The sequence below is a fragment of the Sciurus vulgaris genome (assembly GCF_902686455.1).
Source record: "Sciurus vulgaris genome assembly, chromosome: 18".
NCBI classification, from domain to species: Eukaryota; Metazoa; Chordata; class Mammalia; order Rodentia; family Sciuridae; genus Sciurus; species Sciurus vulgaris.
Genome location: NC_136479.1, coordinates 30,964,224 through 30,985,846, shown reverse-complemented (window position 1 = coordinate 30,985,846; position 21,623 = coordinate 30,964,224). Strand labels below are relative to the sequence as shown.

General features: G+C 43.5%; 1 protein-coding gene across 2 annotated transcripts in view; it reads left to right on the top strand.

Annotated features, from left to right (window-relative positions):
• The window catches only part of BAIAP2L1 (BAR/IMD domain containing adaptor protein 2 like 1), a 92,058-nt gene that overhangs the window by 22,861 nt on the left and 47,574 nt on the right, over positions 1 to 21,623 (top strand). For both annotated transcript variants that reach the window (XM_079121278.1, XM_079121279.1), the window contains exons 2-3: positions 79 to 154; positions 5,090 to 5,176. In XM_079121278.1, coding sequence (XP_078977404.1) covers positions 79 to 154; positions 5,090 to 5,176 — 163 coding nt within the window. The remainder of the gene's footprint in view (positions 1 to 78; positions 155 to 5,089; positions 5,177 to 21,623) is intronic.

The window sequence follows — 21,623 nt, the reverse complement described above, 5'->3', positions numbered from 1 at the left end:
GCCACACAGTGATAAGATCTAAAGATTGCTTGGTCTACTGTTTATTAATTTGTTTTGTTTGTTTGTTTTGTTTGTCAGAATGTTATGGAACAGTTTAATCCGGGGCTACGAAATTTAATAAACCTAGGAAAAAATTATGAAAAAGCTGTTAATGGTAAGTCTGTTTTTCTAAATTGATCTATGTAAAGCATGTGTAAAAGCTAATCAGTAAATATTTTACTTACTTTTAAATGCTTAACATCAATGTTTAAACTATCTTTTAGTGGCAAAATTAATCTACAGAACTTTGCATTGGTGGTACACAATGATATTAGTGTGTTCGAAGTGAGTGAGCTGAGTGATAGTTGCCATGTGTGGTGCATTTAACTTTCAAATCATGCTTTGTTGACATGGGGCAGTCTCTTACATCATTGCCCTCAGCATGTTTTTTCATTTTTAAACCAAATTTGCCCTGAACTAATAACATGTAAAATGTATGTTTAAAACATTTGCATGTTAGTGTCTTGTTCACAGGAATTTTTCTGCTTTTTTTTTTTTAATATCGAAGACTTTCTTGCCCTTTAGATGTATCACTTTTAAAAATAACATGAGAACTAGTAGTTTTAGACCAAATGGAAAAACATACAGAGTTTGGACTTAGATTTTCATTTCAAAATAAACAAGATTCTCATTCATTTTAAAATAAACTTGAGTGTTGACATTTGCTGCTCTGTGAACCAGAGTTGTTCACAAACTCAAGGTTTCATTGAGAAAACTGATATGCAGCTGCATGTGCATTTCCCTGCTGAAAGGTGGACGCGATTCTAATTCATCCATAGTCACCTTAAAACCTTAAGGAGCCAACAGTCAACAGATTCTTACATATAAGACAGTTCTCCCTGTATGGCAGGTGGTACCCACCCATCCCAGATATCCAGACTCCAGGTTCATCCTCCACCCTGGTTCACTAAGTTCATCAAGAAACATAAAAAATTTTCCTTTCCAGTGGTTTTAATCTGAAGAGGTCTTCAGATCAAATTTCAGCCACTTCAGATCAAGTGGCTTTTACTTACCCCTTCTTTCTTCCTTCTGCCACACCCCACCTTGCTCCATGTTGATATTTAAAAAAAATAATAAACCTGTGGCCTCCTGTCCCTTAGCAGAGTAAAACCCAGGAAAGGGGGATGTGCTGGCTGGACTGTGGGTGACAGGCAACATTGTTGCTGTTGTCCTCAGAACAGTAAACTGCTTCTTTACTTCCTTCATCACTGTGTGTGCTTTGACTGACGCTTTCAGTGTCAGAAGGGCAGCAGCTCTGGGAACCCCCAGCCACCCCACCCCCAGCCTCCGTGCCGCTTGTCGGCATAGTCCCTCCTTCAGAGAGGGAGAGACTGCCTGGTATTGCTGACTCTCCTTCGGTGATTGCTTAATCACAAGGCCACAAAGTCATTGTTGTAGATGTCCTCGTGAAGGAGATCACTGTGGCCTGCAGTGGGTTTTTTTGTTTTTGTTTTTGTTTTTTTCTCTTTCTTCGTACTGTGAGCTGCCTCTTTGAGGCAGAGTTACAAGGTGAGTCAGTGAACTGCCCACAGCTTAGCATCCTGCTAACAAGGCTTCTCACTTTAACACCTCCTGGAGATTATTCTGGAATTCATAAGCATTCCCGGAGTTTCTACAGTCCTTCTGGCTATAGTTTTGCCAAAACCACTGAGAAATCTAAATACATTTATAAAGTCCTTGGTGGGAATTTGGAGTACAGTTGAGGATGCCAGCCAGATATGCAGTCAACAGATTAGAAGGTGGAGAACATTCAATGACTAAGGGCTGTGTAGAGACCAGTGTCACAGGAGTCTGATCAGTGGGGGCTGGTGTGGACTGGAGCTGGCAGGAGGCCACGCAGGAGCTGAGGTGACTGACAGATGTTGGGTTTCAGCCCGCACTCCCTACTTCAGACAGAAAGAAAGGTATCCAAACCAAACCCCGGGATCCGTGCTGGCCTGGGTGAGGCTGATGGGGAACAGGTGCAAGGGTCTGGCTTAGGTATGCATTTGAATGCATCATAGTCACCTGTTTCTGTACAACAAGCTCCCTCAGACTTGGTGGCTTAGGACAGCAGTTTATTATTTCTTCCGTAAAGGCAGGGCAGTTCTCGGGACACCCAAGGCTCACCTCTGCAGCTGCAGTCTGCTGGGCCCCGGATCCAAGGCTGGGAACTGGGCTAGCCCTCTCCTCACGAGGTCTTTCCCCTTCAGTGAGACCACACTGGGTCCTACACCATAGTGGTGATGTCCCAAGAGTATAAGCCCCAACACCTAGCACTAATCAAGCTTCCTGGATGCTTGCTGATGCCCCATTGGCCAAAGCAATTCACATGGCCAGACTACCCCTCAGTGTAGTTGGGAACCACACAGATGGAATTCTGGGAGATGTGGTTCCCATTGAAGACCATTACTATAAAAAAAAAAAAAAATCTACTGTGCTCTCCAGGGAGCATAGTTTTACCCTACTGGCCAAGGGAGGCCATTGAAGGCTTTTGAGCAGAGCAGAAATCCAATGAAACTATTTTAAGGAAAAATTATCTGGTAGAGGTATATATGTAGATTTATCTAGATTGATTAAGTAGCTTACCAGTCACTAAAGTAGGACTGATATGCTTTATTCCTTAAACAATAAGTAGTAGAAACAATAAGAATTGTGTTCCCAAAGCGGGGGGCAAAAATCATTAAAATATCATTATTATTATCTGGATACATATTATTTGTGGGGGGGGGTGGTATATACTTTTTTTTTTTGTTACTAGGGATTGAACCAAGCAGCCACATCCCCAGCCTTTTTTAATATTTTATTTAGAGACACGTTCTTACTGAGTTGCTGAGGCTGGCTTTCAACTTGTAATCCTTCTGCCCCAGTCTCCCAAGCTGCAGGGATTGTAGGAATGTGCCACTGTACCTGGCAAGTTATATAATTTTAAAGTTAATTTTATTGTAAAAGTAAATGTATTTTTCAAGACTGAGAAGATTACATGGTTTTAAATGTAAGTCAACAGTTAGTGAAAGTAAGTCAACAGTTAGTGAAATTTTTCAATTTAATGTGGGAATGCAAACCATAAATTTTGTTTAAATATTGTGTAATCCTGCATGCCATCCTCCCACTAATTGACTTTTCAGCTTATCAGTACTTTACAATTTAAAATCTTCTTTCTAAAATACACATATTAACTTGACAGTTTACTGGTTACACACCTCGTTTGAGGTGGAGTCACTGTTTTTTCAGTTCAAGCTGAGACCAGAGAGTCAAAACGCACCACAATTTCGAACTACGGAAGTGAAGTTGGAGTTGTGTGCACTGCCGTTGACTCACCACTGACCTTGGGACGTCCCAGAATATCTCCACTCCCCTTCCCTTTGCAGAAGAGGCTGATAACACTGCAACCTCTTTCTTAACATTGTAATGCAGGTTACCTAAGTAATGACTTGAAAAGTCTATATAAGTGGTAACTGCTATTGTTCTTTTTATAATTATACTTTAAGGTTATCCCCAGCCACAAAAAATAATAGTACCACAGAACACTGCATTTCCAGAACTTCCAAACAGATAGTGAATACCATAACTTAAAAATTTTTAATCTTTACAGTAAATGCTGAAATAGATAAATTTGTCATAAAATCGGGTTGGTTGTTTGTTTCGGCCTACCTACAGCTGGACGTGACCTAACTCTCTGCCCTCTTACCTTTTTCATGCTTCCCTTTAAAATCTACTTTTTGGGCTGGGGACATAGCTCAGTTGGTAGAGTGTTTGCCTTGCAAGGCCTTGAGTTCAATCCCCAGCACGGCAAAAATAAATAAATAAATAAAAATAAAAAATAAAAGCCACTTTTGAGAACATGCTCATTATGAAGTGCCCCAAAGCAGCTGGTGCATCCTTGGTAAAGGCAATGACTGGACAAGGGGTCCTTTTGGTTCCAAAATCCTGCCATATCCGAAGCTACACAAGAAACCAGTTTCTGTGTATGAAAATAATCTTTGGGCAAAATAAAATAAATGATCTCCAAAATCACACTAGTAGGCAAGGCCTTGTTGCAAGGCTGGTTGTCAAACGCTTTCCCTCTCCTCAGGCTGCACTTGCAGCAGCTGTCGTCAGCAGCCACTTTTTCCCTTCTGTGTACTGAAGATTGAACCCAGGACTGCTCTACCACTGAGTTACCTGCCCAGCCCTTTCTAAAATTTTTTACTTCAAGACAGGGTGTTGCCAAGTTGCCCAGGCTGGTTTCAGACTTGGGATGCTCCTCCTCAGCCTCCTGAGTAGCTGGGATTCCCGGTGTGGGCCACTGTGCCCAGTGAGCGACTGCCACTGTTCCATCTGACACTCTCATTATTAGGGCATTTTATAGATGAACAGCCTCCATTTCAGAAAGAATGTGGAACTTGTCCCGGGAAGTCATGGAGTCATAGTGTAGTCTTCAGAATCAGATTGAAGGGGGAAACATTTTTAAAATAATTAGAACCCAGCTTATACAGCAGTAAACATTTTTCTATTTCTGCCCAAAAGGAGAGTGGGGGGACGCATTCTGTTTTGTTGGTTTTTTCCCCCCTAGATAATTCTGAGATTTTGGGGGGATGCTAACACATGTAAGATGTCATAGATTTCCCCAGATAACATATACCCTGGTTGTTTGTGATTCCAGATTTTTCCCCCCCATAGGAAAAAATGTACCATCAAAGGACCAGGTTCCTAAACTACCCCACCCAAGTCCTCCTAATAATGGTGCTGACCTATAATGCTGTAGAATAACCATCTAGGAAAAGGGTTTTTGCTGGAGTAGATGTGTTCCCAACCTTGATTGGGTGTCATGAGCAGATTCACTCTGGAACTGGTACCAGGAGTAGCCAGGGCCGCCTTCTGACTTTTGGCACCAGGGCTGGTCCCAGGTGAGGATCTGATGAGGCTTTGCTGTGGGTGTTCTCCACCCGCACAGCCATCAGGCACAAGTCCCGTCTCCAAGCCACACTTGCCGTAGCCAGGAGGGACCTAGGGATGTTTGAAAGAAAACTTGTGTCAATTCCTCCTTTCCTTGTCTAAGTGACAATTCTGTGTTCCCTTTGCTGTCTAGCTATGATCCTTGCAGGAAAAGCCTACTATGATGGAGTGGCCAAGATCGGGGAAATTGCCACCGGGTCTCCAGTGTCGACTGAGCTGGGTGAGCTGACCATCCAATATTTAGACCTAACTCCACATTCTGGGCACCCTGATGAGAACACACCAGGTGGCCAGCAGGCACTCCATGGCCTGTGGAATGGAGGCTTAGTGGAGGGCAGGCCAGGCCCAGAGCTGGAGCAGAGCCGAGGGGCTTCCTGGCAGCCCCAGCATCCTGGCTCCTGCCTCTGGCCTCTCACCCTGGTCCCTGAGGTTGCAAGCCAAGGAAGCCTGACCTACATTCTGAACCGCAGGAGGTGGGCGAGCCACCTCGCCTGGGCAGGAGTGTTTCCTGAGTCACCTCCTAGGAAACCCGGCTCTGCGTGGCACTCTTGGCTCTTGCTGCTTCCACGGCTGCTTTCAGTTGTGACTTTTCCGGTTTTGCTGGTATGAATTGATCTCCTGTGCAGGCGCAGAGTGCGGCCGCACCCTGGGCAGCAGGACTGTGGAGGGAAGCTGGGTTTCTATTTACAGAGCCCCTTCGCTGTTGCCATCTCCTGCCAGGAAAGGTCCGTTTTTTTATAGCCTGAACATGGTCCTCATTTTTAAACACGTCGAATGTGTTTTATTGTGTGAAGGGTAAGCTTTCAGCCTTTAAAGTGTGTCATAACTGGAAACATTCAGAAAACCAGACAAAAAGAATAGGAAAGAGTGAATCTGTGAGTTTGAAAAAGTGTCTCCCATTAAAATGTGGGGAAGAGAAGTGGAGGAGCCGAGTGTCACAAAGTCCGCTCCACAGAGCGCCGTGTGTCTTAAGGGCTTTCAAGGTTGTTGTGAAACCCCGACTGGCCCATCAAAGGCCAGGAGTCAGAGGCTCCATGTCAGTGTGTGGGGGCAGCTGGGCGGGAGGTCCATCTGGGTTCACATTTCTGTCCGCTTCCAAAAGCTATAGCTGGAAGGGAGGCTGTGTGCCTCCTGCTGTCCCATGAGCAGGCCGTTACAGCCAGTGGCAAGTGACCGTGCTGAGCTGTGCACTGTGGGCTGTAACTTGAATACGTTCTGAGGAGGACTGACCTGCAGGAGTCACTCCAAACACCCTCAGTTTAATAGCATGCAGACGGCCCCACGTAGACAGCAGAGCGAAACCTAGGACGTCTGCAGAGCAGTTGGGATGATCACAGGGTTCCGTCATAGGACAGAATTAATAAGAAACGTCCCATTTGTGTCATGGGGGGAAAAGTGTGATCCTTACATTAAAACATGTCGCTCTGACTCACTGCCATTCAGGTTGCCTTTTAATGTTTTATGGGCCTTGCCACTGTTTAAATAGACTTCTGCTCCACACCTTACTTTATTCAGCTGTGAGTTCATAATGTTGAATCAACTATTTCCACAGCAACAATGTTGTTATAAACACAGGCTTCAAACTCCAGTTTCAGTAAGGAAAATATGTTTGGATGGAGAAGTTTCTTTCGTGTGGATATGTGTTTTATGCAGAGGGAATGGAAATAACTTTTGCTTCAAGTTTTATTTTGTTTCAAGATATCCTTTTGCCTATATGCACTGTCTCATAGTTATTAGCTTTCTACTGAGTATAGAAGGTCCATGATAAAATGCTGCCTTGGTAAGAAATGTTGGTGGGAAAGCTGACGTTAACTTCTTTTGACAAGCAAGTCTTCATTTCATTGTTATTAAAATTTTGGACTAAAATACCATCTTACATCTGTTTAAATTCTTGTATGGAAGAACAGTGGACAATTAATTTCTTAAAAATCACCAAAGGTAGACTATTTTTCTTTTCTTTTTTTTCTTTTTTTTTTTTTTTGCGGTGCTGGGGATCGACCCAGTGCCTTATGCTTGCGAGGCAAGCACTCTATCAACTGAGCTATCTCCCCAGCCCCAGACTATTTTTCTTATAAGAAGATTTTATTGTGTGTTTATTACTGCCTTTCAGTTTTGGTGCTCATAGCTTGATTATGAATCTTATGTAAACTTTTATTCACTCTTTTGGATTAAAGTCTACTGGTAGAACAGAGCTGAGCACTACCATGTTGAATTCTAATGTAGATACTCCCATTCAGACATCCCATGTGACATCAGCTCACTCATCACTATGTGAATAATTTAGGATGCTTTTGCCTAAAAGTAACAAAATATACAACCAACAATGATTTAAGCAACAGCATGCTGCTTCTTTCACATAAGGCTAGGAATAACAGGTTCCCAGTTAATCTGAAGAACCTAGGTTCCTAATCTCTTTTTTCTTGTCTGCCCATTTCCTTATGGTACCAAGATGGCTGCCAGACTGGCCATCACATCTCTCTTCCCATAGTCCTCAAAGGGGGAGTAATTGGGATTTCTTCTCAGATGTACTCTTTTACAGAGGAAGGAAGCTTTTCCCAGAAGTTCCAGCATATAACCCCTCAGGTCTCATAGCCCAGTTTAGATCACACACCCATGCCCAGCTGCCAGAAAGCCTTCCCTGGCATGGTTAGCCCAGGAATGCAGGGGAGGAGAGGACGCAGCTGTTAGGAGATGGCTGGTGATGGCCCCCACATCAGGCATCTCTGGCATGAAAGGTCTGGTTCCAGCAGCTTTTGATGAAAGGAAAGGAAAGGAACGACACAAGCTTTCTGCTGTAGCAGGATGCTGTGCTTCTGTGCTTTGCGTGTGTCTGGTTGGAAGGACACTTCTCCCATGTGAGCTGGGGTGTGCGTCACTTCCTCCAGAAGGCCACCGCTGTCCTTCCTGGTCTGCCCTGGTGTGGAAGCAGGAATCCAGGCACAGAAGCAGCGGGGCACTGGGCAGCTCTGGTGTTCTCCACCTTCAGGCTTTTCCCAAGCCTCTGGGTGCTTGTCACCATGAGTATGCTTCTTCCCCACGCCTGCCTCTCTCCTCTTCAGGTCTTCCTCCCGGCTGGGGTGTCTGCAGGGCCAGGTCAGCAGCCGTTTGATAGGAAGTTGGTGGGATAGAGAAAATGAGAAACGTTCCTCCCCAGGCTACCCGCCCTGCTGCAGCCACCTGCGGCTGCTGTGTCTCTCTGCTCTTTCCTTGGAGTGCGTGTGTTCTCACGCAGTGTCCCTCTGGTTATTAAGCTCCTTTTCCTGAGAGTAGTCCAAGCCTGTCTGGCTCATACTACCGTGTGAGCGCTTGCTCTGTGCCGGGCCCAGGTCTCTGGGCAGCGCTGCTGGCGTTCAGTTCTCCCACAGCCCTGGGCAATGAGTGGAGCCGTCAGTACTGCTAGGCTCCCGTAGGTGAAGTGGCATGCCCCACCTGGACCACCAGTACCTCTGAGTTCTTCACCCTGGAAGCCTAGAGCACTTCACTGAGTGAGGGGAAGAAGGAGCCAGCTGACAAAGGGTCACCGAAGTGAAAGAACTTGGGGCCCCCACCATGGGTATCTTTTCAAGGAGTGAGAGGTTATTGTTAATGGCAAAGTGGGGCCAGTGTGCAGTGTAGTGATTGGCAGTGACCAGTGTCTGTGGAAACATTTTCCCTAGGGTTTTGACCTTGAACACCAGGTGTCAGGGAGTCGAGAATAGAAATCCCAGAGACATCACACACATACACTCCTTCCTAGAAATGCTGCTTAGCTTTTGTTCACACAGAAGCTGTCTGTCCATTGCCTCATTTCATCCTCAGCAGCCCCTGGATGAATTTTCCCTTGGGGAGCTGCAGGTCCTAAGGGTACACTTGAAGATCACCAACTTTAGGGGTTAAGAAATAACCTGCAGGGGCAACTGCCCGGGCCTCTTGTCCCCAGCAGAGTGCTTCCTAGGCAGGCAAGGTGGAACAAGGGTTGCAGAGGTGGGTACCCCTGGAGGTGGCCAGGCTTCTGCGCCACCTGGGTTGGAGAGCATGCCCTGCCCAGCTGGAGCCCAGGGAGGACCCAGGAGGGAGGCCAGGGGCATTTTATTCACCCTCCCACCTGACTGCCAGGGGTAGGCCGCCGGCTGCCTGGGAGCTGCTTGTGAAGGTCAGGGCCCTACAGCTGCTGTCCACTTGTGGTGCGACCTTGAACAGCACTTCAGCTTTGTTAGTGGGCTGGCCAGGCGTAAAGGACAATGGCCACAGCCTGAAGATGGATGAGGCCATGTGCCTTGTGGCATTTGGAGTATCGAGGACTGAAGATACCCCTAGTTGCCAGTTCACATGCTCTCGATTCCTTGGGAATTTCAGAAGAATAGCAATTTTTCTCATCAGCATTAGTCTCTTCTATAAAGCAGGTGATGTTTGTAAAAATATGCACTTTTCCTTGATTTTTTTTTTTTTAACTGGTAATGAAACCCAGGGCGTCACACATCCTAGGCAAGTACTCTGCCCCTGAGCTGCACCCCAGCTCTTTCCTTGGTTCTTCTTGAGACAACCGTTTAGTTCTCTCCATTGTATCTTTGCTTTCTATTTCACTGATCTCTTTTTCCTCTCTGTCCTGTTCTTTTTCTAATTTCTCAAAGGGTACACTTACCTTTTTAATTTTAAATGCAGCAGTCCTGCTTTTCATTGTAGTAAAACCATAAAAATAACTCTGCAAGTGGAAACCTTGTTGTCATCTTGATGTTTAATGGAGAAAGTTATGGTTATTTTGTGACCCTTAAAAATGTTTTTTAGAAAGTTTATAATATTCTTATTTATGAATGTTTAGGGAAGTGAAAAATAATAGAACTAATATTTAATTAGCACACTATAATTTTAATAATTAGAAACCTTGCAAATTAAAGTGCTTTTACTGGTAAAAACTTTATCAAGTAATTTTGAACTGCACTGCCTTCTCATCCAGTTTGAAACATGGAGTGAACATTGTCTCTTTGCTTTGGCAGAGTATCATGCTCTTAAGTTTGGGTTAGTCTAGACATATAGGAAAAAATCAACAAATCAACTCAATTTCCACTGTTCTCCCAGCACAGAACACTTATGACCAAACCCTACACACCAAGCAAGCAATTCTGTAGTGAACTAACTGGGTATTCTGTCTTTCAATTTAATTCTGTCATTATTTACCTGGAGATAGTGACAGATCCCACTGGTTGAGGGCTCAGTCCCCCAACCTCAGAGCCAGACACTAGTAATAAGTTGTTACCTGTTCTCTGACCAGTTGGCTATAAATTGGAGTTCCCACTACCACCTCCTGGGGTTTGGCTGATTTGCTGGAGTGACTCACAGAACCCGGAAACACTTATTACTGGTTTATTATAAAGGCTATTACAGAGGATACAGATGAAGACACGCTTAAGGCAAGGTTGAACAGGAAGAGGTGAGGCACTTCCACACCCTCCCTGGATGCACTGCCTTGCAGGAACCTCCATGTGTTCAGCTGTGGAAGCTCCCCGGGCCCAGTCCTTCTGCATTCTTAGCGAAGTGGTTGAAATTGTTGAGTGCCCTAGCAACCACCCACCACCTTGAGGGGATCCAGGAGCCCCCGGCCAACAGTCAATTCATGAGCATATAAAACACATAACTCCAGAGACAGATTGAGGATTTTTGGAGGCTGCATGTTAGGAAACTGAACAATGACCAAATGTGTGTTTCACAATATCGTAATCAGTTTCCCACATTTTATCCTTTGTGATTCCAGTGTTGGGAAATATCGCCAGGAGTTCTTTCATGGGAAGGGCATTTTTGCTGGCCTTGTTTTCTCTGAAACGTCTTCATCCTTTTCATCCTTTTCATCACAGTCACTGTCTTCTGTTAGGTTGCTATTTTGGGGCTTCACCTGTGGCTGCACATCCAGCGCCACTCAGACAGTGGCAGCACTGACATTCCCAGTCAGCACTTCCTCCACGACTCCTTGACATTTGGCTAAGTGTTGCCATTTTTCATTTCTTACCACACTTTAATCTTTTCAGTCAGTTCCTCTTTCAGTTATTCAACTTTGCAGTAGGTCAACTGGGTGATGACTGGGACGCTTTGCTATCTGTGTGCTGTTTGCTGTCCCTAACCTACACCATAGTGTCTTGATTCCTGTGGCCACATTGGTATCTAGTACTCTAAGTCCTTCAGCTTTGTTCTCTTCCAGATTGTCTTAGTCATTCTAGAATCTTTGCATTTATGTTTATGTTTAGAATCATCTTGTCAATTTCCACTTTAAAAAGTCTCCTGGGATTTTTGACTAGGAATACATTGAACTTATAGAGAATTAACATCTTGATTTTGAATCCTCTAGTCCATGAAAATGGTATAACCTTTATGTGAGACATTTTAATTTCTGTCTGCACTATTTTGTATTTTTTGTTGTAAAAGTCTTACACATTTTTATCAATTCGCCTTTTTGTCCTATTGTAAGTGGCATTTTTAAAATTTCTATTTTTCTGATTGCTGGTTCCATTGAGTTTTTATTTCAGGGATTGACAGTCATTTCTTCTTATGAATAAATAATATTCCATTGCTCAGATTGAATATCCCTAATCTGAAAATCCAAAATGTTCCAAAATATGAAACTTCGTTAGTGCCAACATGACTTTACAAAGGGAAAATTCCACACCTATCACAATCGAAATGCAGGCACACTAGAATATTGGATGAAAATATCTTCAGGCTATGTATGTAATGTATATGAAACATAAATGAATTTCATGTTTATACTTGGGTCCATGCAAATACTAAAAAATCTGAAATCCAAGGCACTTCTGGTCCTGAGCATTTCTGATAAGAGGTACATGACCTGTGTCAATTACAGCACGTTTTGTCTACATAGTTATTGGTTGATGGACATTTGGGTTGTTTCCATCTTTTGGCTATTAAAAATAATGCTGCTGTGAACATCCATGTACAAATTTTGTGTTCTTGCTTTTCCTTCTCGTGGATTTGCTGGCTTCTGTGGTAACTTGAAATTGAATCTTTTGAGTAACTGCGGGACTGTTTTCCAAAGTGACTGTGCCATTTATATTCCCACCAGTAGTATAGGAGGTTCCAGTTTCTCCACATTCTTGCCAACACTTGTTACTCTGTGATTTTATTTTTGTTTTGTTTCTATTATAGTTTTCCTAGTGAGTGTGAAGAATTATCTCATTTGGTTTTCATTCTCATTTCCCTAGTGACTGATATTTTTTTTGTGTGGGGAGGGGTTACTGGGACTTGAACTCAGGGGCACTCAACCACAGAGCCCACATCCCTAGCCCTATTTTGTATTTTATTTAGAGTCAGGGTCTCACTGAGTTGCTTAGTGCCTCACTTTTTTTTTTTTTGCTAAGGCTGGCTTTCAACTCGAGATCCTCCTGCCTTAGCCTCCTGAGCCTCTGGGATTACAGGCATGTGCCACTGTGCCTGCCGGCCTTTCATGTTCTTATTGGCCATTTACTATTGTCTTTGGAAAAATGCAGTCTCCTCGTATGAAGTTTTTGAGGGTCTAATCTTGCCGATGATATTTTGGTCCTCTTTTTATTTTATTTTTTGGAACTGGGGATTGCACCCAGGGGCACTTTACCACTGAACCATATTCCCATCCCATTTTGTTTTGTTTTGAGACAGGGTTTTATTAAGTTGCTAAGGGTCTCTGACTTGCTTAGACTGACCTAGAACTTGTGATCCTCCCCCCTCAGCCCCCTGAGTCACTGTGATTATAGGCATGTGCCACTGTACCTGGTTTGTGTCTTGATTCTCATTCATGAGGATTCTTTCTATTAGGGTTTTGTTGTGCTGGTTTTTTGTTCTCTTCCATTTATGGAGGCTGTAGAAGTTTTGCCATTGAAAGTCACCAAGAAATGAAAAGGAGAAAGGTCAAGTAGTGGGGGATCTTCTCTGATTTCCTGATAAATAATATGGTTTACTTTTTACAAAGGGGTAAGAAGTAAGGCTGAAGTTGTACAGTGGTAAAGCACATGCTTAGCATGCATGAGAGCCTGGGTTCAATCCCCAGCACCTTAAAAAAAAATTTAAATACACAAAATTTGCAAGTTACTCTAATTATCTAAACTTAAGAAATAATGACAGATTTAATTTATCCATTAATCTTCCAGATATATATTTCATCCTCCCCAGACCTCATCTCCTTAGAAAGTGCTTTATGAATAGAATCTATTCTCATTCAGAAAATGTGTCATTACTTTATTTCACCTATATTTCAAAATAATGGAAAAATATTGATGATTTAAGAGAAATACCAAACTCTGACCATTTATATGCTGAGTGCTCTCAATTACTTGACAGTAATTACCATATATTTTTAAGGCTTGTTCAAATTCATTTCGCCAGAGGATCACCTTTTATCAACCCCACCTTAACCGAGGGGTAAACAAACATAGCCAGGGACTGGCCAGCACCTGTGTTCAAAGTTTTATTGGAACATGACCACACCCATTGGTTTGTGTATTGGCTGTGGCTACTTTTGGGTCATGATGGCAGAGTTGAGTGGTTGCATAGAGACATCTTACCCACGAGGCCCAAAATCTACAATCTAGTCCTTTACAGGCCCTTACGCCTTCCGAGGATGGTGGAAGACATTAGTGTCATAGAGTTGCTTAAATATGAATGATCATGTGAGGGTTTTGACATCCTCTCCTCCAAAGAAAAAGCAGCTTCTAACTCACCTAAGTATCTAGGTTTAACAGGCATTAGCAACGTGATCCTAACCATCACAGTTGGATAAGAAACTCAAGTCCCTAACCACTGAGCCCTGTTGGGAGGAACAGATGAACTGAAACCAAATTCAGAGTTCTGTAGACAGATTTTGGTAGGTAAAATATTTTCATCCACTTTAATTATTAAATAACAAAGTCACAGGGTCAGATATGTATGACTCTACAGTTGTCAGGGTGTGCACATGTCTGTGTGTGTGGTGCTGGGGATGAAACATACCAGGCAAGTGCTATGCCACTGAACTGCACCCCCAGCCCACGCATGATTCTTGACCAGGGCATGCAGTCAGTGCAGCTGGGGCAACACGCTGACTTAGCAGTATTTGTTTCAAAAAGGGAGCTGAAACTTGAGCAAACTTTCAGTTTTGTCCCTAAATCAAGCAGAATTTATTTTTTAAAACTTAGAAAATATTGAAAAGGTTGAAAGGGAAAACAGAAATGGTCAGGGGAAAACGTTTTGGCAAAATATTTGGGAAAAAAAAAAAAAAAAAAAAACCCTTGGCATCAGTTTTTTCATCTTTAAAGCAGAAAAAACTAAAGATTATTCTCATTTATTTCTCAGAAAAAATAACAGACTTTCTTTGGGGAATTTATAAATTTGTTTGAGTTTCTTACAACTCACCATTGCATGAATTTAGGCTGTTATTTTGCTCCAAGTTAGTCAGGTATTCCATTATTTTGAATCACGTTTAATTGTTGGGTCAGCTTCCTAAATTGGGCACAGAACAGATTTTATCTTCTCACCATCAGAGAATCTAGAATATCATAGACTTTTTTTTGCAATTGATTGGTTGTTTATAGGTCTTGCAGCTTTAAAAAAATTTACTACAGCTTTGTCTTGTTGATACTCAAAGTCCAACCCGGACAGTGGTCTTAAAAACAAGAGCAAAAAGAATTTTTTTCTAAAATATTTTTAAAGAAATGTTGCTAATTCATAAAAACATTACAAATATATTCCTAAGATTTTAGTAAAAATAAAAGAATTCATACCAGAACTCCAGTAACAGTGCTACTAAGCCACAGCAATTACCATTGTCCAAAATCACTTGAGCTTTCAGTTACAGGTTGGGCTTATTTAAAGAGATTAAAATCCTTCCCACAAACATAGGAAAGAAGCACTTGGGGTTTATTTTACCTCCTTAACAGTGCCTGCTACCTGCTGGACACTGTTCTAAGCACCTTACAGATGTTAGCTCCTGTGATCATCAGGTCAACCCTATGAGAGTCACACTATTATTATCATTTCCATTTTACAGATGTGGAAATGGGTTCAAAGAGAGTAATTGCTGAGGTCATCCAGCTGTTCATGGCTGGTTAATTTGGTCATAGGCAGCATGCCAGCTATGAGGCCTATTATAACTTAATTTTCTATATGTCGAAAGATACTTTCTGACATTTTTTATTATATAGCTCAGCAAAAGAAAAGATTTTTGTTAAATAGAGAACCATCATATAGTGACTCACATGAGTGTAAGTCTGTGTTGTGGGTTTTCCTCAGATGTAGTCAAGATCGTATCATTTTTACGTAGCATTTATAGAGTGGCCATTTATTCCAACCTTTTAATTGTGTCATTTTAGTCAGGGATTTGGAAAACAATGTGTTTTTTCCTGGAATCACCCATATGATAAATGTCTTTAGACCTTGCAAGTGACTTTTCATATCTCAACTATTAGGTAACTGTTGCTCACCCAACACATCTTTTTCCCCTTTTGAAGCAGGAAGGATCTTAGCTATAAGAATTGTAGTGAAAATAGGCTTATAATCTCTAAAAACTTATAAAGTCTGTATTTTACACATACCGTGTAAGCCTATATATCATATAGGCAGATTGTTTTAAGTATGTGTAAGTTCCTAAAAAATTTGAAGATATTCTATATTATAACTTGCACTCTACTGCAGTTGTTATAAGAAAAGCACTCCTTTTAGCTTTGAACCAACTGTGTACCCATGTGGTACTATAATTAGTGAAGACCATATATGTAAAAGCTAAGTCATCAGAGTGAGATTAGTCAGTTCAACATTTAACGCTTCCAGATTGCTTGGTGGGCTTCTCTGAAATAGAAATCGGAAACATCATTCCCTGATTTTCATTATACTTTATACTCTCCTGTCCCCTGAATCTTTGAATTTTGAGTGTAAATAGAAAACTATCTCATTTAAGGCCAGCTTTCATAATTAGTTAAATTGATCATTAACTTCTTAATATCATGTGTCCTAACAACTCAGGAAGGGGAGGGTGTAGGCACCCCTGTTCTCATGCTGTCAGCCACAGCCATGGAATATCTGGCTGGGCAGGTGTGGGGGGACCCAAGGGACTCTGCCTTAGCCACTGCCACCATTCTTGGTCACCAGAGCTCCTTATATCCTCTTACAAATGGATGTAGATTTCTTATTCTGTTCACAGCACTGTGCTGGATCTCAAATTAAGAATTAGAAATAAAAGCACTGAGTTGCAACACACAGAGGAGGAAATTTAGAATACACCAACAAGAGGTGGCTCTGGTTAGATGCATAGGAAACAACAAAGAGATATGTCCCTATGACAGGTAGAAGGACAGCTAAGTAAAGGGGAGAGGGACACCCCCAAGACAGAACATGATTGGAATTGTGAAGGGAGTGGGTTGTGGTCTGACCTCACCAAACATATTCCCCAGCATGCAGTGGTGCACATAGGGGTGGCAGTTCTGATGGGGCATTAGGTAGATTCCTTGTTAACACAGATGGGGTGAAGTTTTTTGGACTTCAGTTATTTGGGAGTAAATACTTCCTCAGGTACTCTTTCCTCTTCCAGATAACTTAACAAAATTATTGAAAGCACAGATGCCAACAAGCACATGAAAAGGTACTCAACATCATTAGGGAAATGCCGACCCTTGTGGTTTACAAGACAACCACTTCACACCAACAGAGCGGCTATAATTAAGGCAGACAATAACAAGTGTTGGCAAAGATGTAGAGAAATCAGAAGCCTTATGCATTGTGATGGAAATGTAAAATGGAGCAGCCACGTTGGAAGTTTAAGCATAGTTTAAACTTCCAGTTCCTTAAAGTTTAAGCATAGTTACCATATGACCCAGTAGTCACACCCCTGAGATATCTACTCAGGAGAAATGCTAATGATCAGAAAGCAAAATATGGTCCATCTGTATAATGGAGTATTATTTAGCAATGAAAAGAATGAAGCACTGATGCACACTGCAACGTTTTCAGGGACCCTGAAAACGTGCCGAGTGAAAGAATCCCTGTGGAAGGGCCATGCATGGCATTAGTCCATATATGCAAAATATCCAGAGGCAGAAAACAGATTTTGAGGTTTCAAGGGGGATAAGGAAGTGAGAACTGGCTACCTCGTAGGCAGAGGATTTCTTTTGGGGTGGTGAAAGTGTCTTCTAACTGGTGTGTCGGCTGCACAACATTGTGAGTGTACTAACTGTTGCTGTCGATACTCGTGTGTGTTCTACCACCAAAATGAATGAGTGTGCCACCTTGGAAAAGCTCCCAGTACGGGGCACCCTGGTTAATTCATATTAAAACATACTAAAATCCACACTAGGTGTTGTAGGAATTCAAGAGGCTGGCTGTGCACACCTTACCTTGAATCTGGAGGATGAGTAGTTGACAGATGTTTCTCAGCCCTCCTCAAAGTTCAGGCAGCCCAACAGCAATTGTTACCTTTTTCTCTTCAACTTTTCACACAAGAAGAAATCTAAAACCCTGAATCGGAGCCCTGGCTGCCAGGCGTCTTTGTGAGGGCATGCTGCGCGCTCTACAGCACTTCCCACACGGCGGCTCACGACTTTGACATGGCCCTATAAATGGTTTTCCGTGGCCTGACGCAGCAAATGAACTTTGTTCCCATTCATGGAAATTTGAAGTTCAGGAGCCTCACAACAGTCCTCCAAGGTAGAAGGTGGTATTCCCATTTTATGGACAAGAAAAGGGAAACTTAGAAAAATACCTAACTTAAAACAGCTCGTAAAGTGTAAAGTTGGGGTTCAGTTCAATTCATTCATTGTGTGGATAGTGGAGGGTTTACCATGACACTCACAGAGCTCAGGCTTCGGGCTTCTCGGGTTCCACCTCGCCTTCTATGTATAACTTTGTTCTTCGTTGTGCTGCACTAGGAATTGAACCCAGGGGTGCTCAATCGCCAAGGTACATCCCCAGCCCCTTTTATTTTGTTTTGAGATAGGGTCTTGCTGAGTTGCTAAGGATCTTGTTAAACTGCTGAGGCCAACCTTGAACTTGTGATCCTCCCATATGGGCCTCCTGCCTGAGTCTCCTAAATATCTGGGACTGCAGGCATGTACCACTGTGCCCAGTTACTATAAGTCTTGTTCTTTTTTATTTTTTTTTTCCTTGCTTTGTTCTTTTTAGATATATATGACAGTAGAGTGTATTTTGACATATTCCTTCTTTTGGTTGTTCCTGATGTGGAGTTTCACATATATGAACATGGGAAAGTGATGTCAGATTCATTCTGTTGTCTTTCTTATTCCCCTCCCCCTTCCCTTCATTCCCCTTTGTCTGATTCAATGTCTTTCCTATTCCCCTGCCCCGCTTATTGTGTGTTCGCATCCACATAGCAGAGAGAACATTCAGGTTTTGTTTTGGGGGGATTGGAAAAGCCTCGTTCTTAATTTTGAATTTGTCATTTTTGTATTCTCTTCCTTAAAAAGGACCCCACAAAAGTTGGATGTCTATGCAGGGAGCAGATCATAAAAGTAGACTTTAAAAACTGAAAGACTAGGCATATCAGAGAATGATTGAAATCTTCTGAATATTGTTCCTTAAATCCAGTGGCAAGAAGAAGCAGGAAACCAGAATTTGGTTCAATATAAAAAATGGCCTTGGGACAAGCCCTTCTGGAAAACCTGGAGGACAGCTGTGCTTGCAACAGTGTTTCAGGAATGGTGCTGGGACTGGAAAAGATGTCCTGTGGAGGAGGCACCAAGGCCGGTGGCAGTGATTATCAGAACCTGCCCAGCTCTGTGATAAGCTCTTGGTGAGGCAGGATGTGAGAAGCATGATTACTTAAGGATGTTAATTGATGGAATTCGTGGGTCAGATAAGGGGATTGGCTCTGATCCTGGGGCTCCATTTTCTCTAGGTTTTCTTGAATCCAGGTTGGTAAGACCTGATGCCCACCTTCCAGATAACCACAGAGCAGGGGACTGTGGAAATGTAGTCCTGCGAGGTATGTAGGACCGCCACAGGGTACAGTGTCCAGAAGTGACATGGAATCACCAGGAGGGGTGGCCCCACCTGTGGTGGAGGGGAAACTGCCTCAGGGGATGGCGAACCGCCCAGTGGACTGGGGTGGGCTGCAAGTTTAAGGCCAGCCTCAGCAACTTAGGCCCATCTCAAAACAAAAAATAAAAGGGGCTGGGGAAGTTGCGTAGTGGTAAAGCACCCTGGGTTCATTCCCCAGCACCAAAAGAAAAAACAAGGAAAGAAATCTCAAAGGGCCAAGTGGGAGGTGGAAAGGGGGTGTTTTCTTTCATTTTTCCCTTTTTGTGGTACTGAGGATTGAACCCAGGGCATAACACTTGGTAGGCAGGCGCTCCACCGCTGAGCTGCATCCCCGGCAAAGGGGCGGTGTTCTCTGGCAGGTGGAACAGGGCTTCTCTGCTCACCTGGGATAAACCCTATTTATGGAGAGGACCATGGGATGCAGAGAGCACGAGAAAAGTTAGAGCCTTGTTACTTTGTGTGGTAGGTTACAGTTTTCGTGTTTGTATGTTTCATTTCAAATTGAAGAATTAGTGTTATAGAAATAAAAGGTTTTGAGTTATTAAAAGCTGACTAATATTTTAGGAGCATGGATTCAAAGATAAAGGACAAATTAGCAGGTGGCTAAAGAGGCACATTAAGTGGAAGTAAGGAGCTGGACTCTCAGAGTCCAGTGTCCACTGCTGTTAACGCCAGTGCCCTGAAGCTGGTACATGACTCACAAGCATGGCTGTCGGTGGCTTTCATCTTTGTAACAATAGACTTGTGACAAACTCACATGTCTCTCTGTTCCTTCTATGTGTCTGATTAAATATTTTAATCTCATTCCTCTTTTATTCTCTGCTCAGTCCTGCCCAGTTTCCCACTTACTGTTTTATAACTCGCAAGTTCTCCTGGAAGTTGAGACACTTTCATTTTCCAGTAAGAATTAAAATGTACTTTAAAACATTGTGCCTTTATTGAAAAATGAACTTCAAAAAGATCAAACTCAGTTTTATCTTTACTCTTTTAAAGCGTCTAGTACACTGTTGTTGTTTTGAAGTACTGTAGATTGAGCCAGGGGTGCTCCGCCACTGAGCTGCATCCTCAGCTCTTTTAATTTTTTTTATTTTGAGACAGCAGCTCGTTGAGTTTCCAGGCTGGCCTTGAACCTGGGATCCCCCTGCCTCAGCCTCTTGAGCCTCTGGGATTACAGGCATGCTCCACGGTGCCCAGCTGTGCCCTGTGTGTGTAGATGTAACATTCTGCGAGTATATCTTTGAATTGCTCATCAGATTACTCATCATTTTTGATGCCCATGTTTCACCCTAAATTTCCCTCTGTTGGCACTGACACAGAGCACAGCCTTGTGCCAGAGAAGAGGAGGAGCACGGTGGTACCAGCATGGAGGACAGAGTTAGTTTGTTGTTTGGAGGAAAGTTGTTCTTTAATTGGGAGGGGAGTCATTCTGTGATATTCTAAAAGGCACATAAAACCAAATACCAGCCATCAAGGGAGTGCAGTAGTGTTTCTTTCCCAGCTAAACCCCATTGACATGAGCATCTACTATCTGGTAGGCATTGTTCTAGTCACTGGGGAGTTCACGAAGCACAAGTCCCTGTTCTCAGGGAACTAACTCTCTAGTCGCTGGTAAACAGACAAGTCTAATTATCAGGTAACGATAAGTTGAGGGGCTGCTGAGTGATGGAGGAAGGACAGAGTGGAGCTGATTTAGCTGGGTGATCTGAGACAGGCTCTGGGGGAGCTCATCAGGCAGGACCATTCCCATGGAGGCCAAGAAGTACAAAGGCCCTGAGGCCTTAGTGGGCTTGGGCACTACTCTGTGGAAGCCAGTCTAGCTGAGGTGCGGTTAAGGGTAAGAAGTAGGAGGAGATGAAGTCTGGAAGACTCAAGGGTGGGGCAAGGTCTTGTGGGACCTGGAGGTCACCATAAGAATTTTGCCTTTCTACCCGAGGTGGAGTTGTGGCCTCTGGGGGGTTTGAACTTGGGAATGACTCAACCTGACTTAGGTTTTAAAAGACTTTTCCAGGCCTCCAAATGGAGAGTGGAAACAGGGAGGTGATTGGGAGGCTGGTGCCCCAGCCAGGTGAGAACGATGGTGGTCTGGACTGGGACTGGAGATAGAGATGATGGGTTTGCTGGTGGTGGCTGTCAGGTAGAGGGAAAGTCTGGTGCCTGGCTACCAGCTGGAAGTGTGAGTCCGGAGGCTGTGTGGATGTGTACTTCTATATCCCTGTGAACAGGAGCAGCCCTCTGATACTTAACACCAGCCTCCATGGCTTCCCTCAGTCAGAAACAGGACCATTCCCTAGGACCAGGGTGCACCAGACCCTTGGTTTTCTCCCTTGATTCTCACCAGCTCCTAGGAGGTGGGCAGTTCTCTCTGTCGCGCAGATGGGTACAGGGGGTGCAGGGCAGAACCGGAGCCTGGAGAGGTCTCCTCTGCCCACGTTTCCCCACCTCTCTGCCGAGCCCTGCAGAGCAGGAGTAGGCAGGTGGGCTCCACTGTGGCAGGGCTGCAGCCCAGGCCTTTTCTAAGACCCCTGTCTCCGCATGAGTCGTACAGCAGGCACTTGGATTTCCCTTCCTCATCCAAGGCATGCTTGGTTGGTTGCAAAAGTTTAGGTGCCCTGGCTGGTAGCCGTTGATCACTCTGTGGGTCAGGGCCTCTGTGTGTCTGGGCTGGGACATGAATGGTGAGGGGCTGT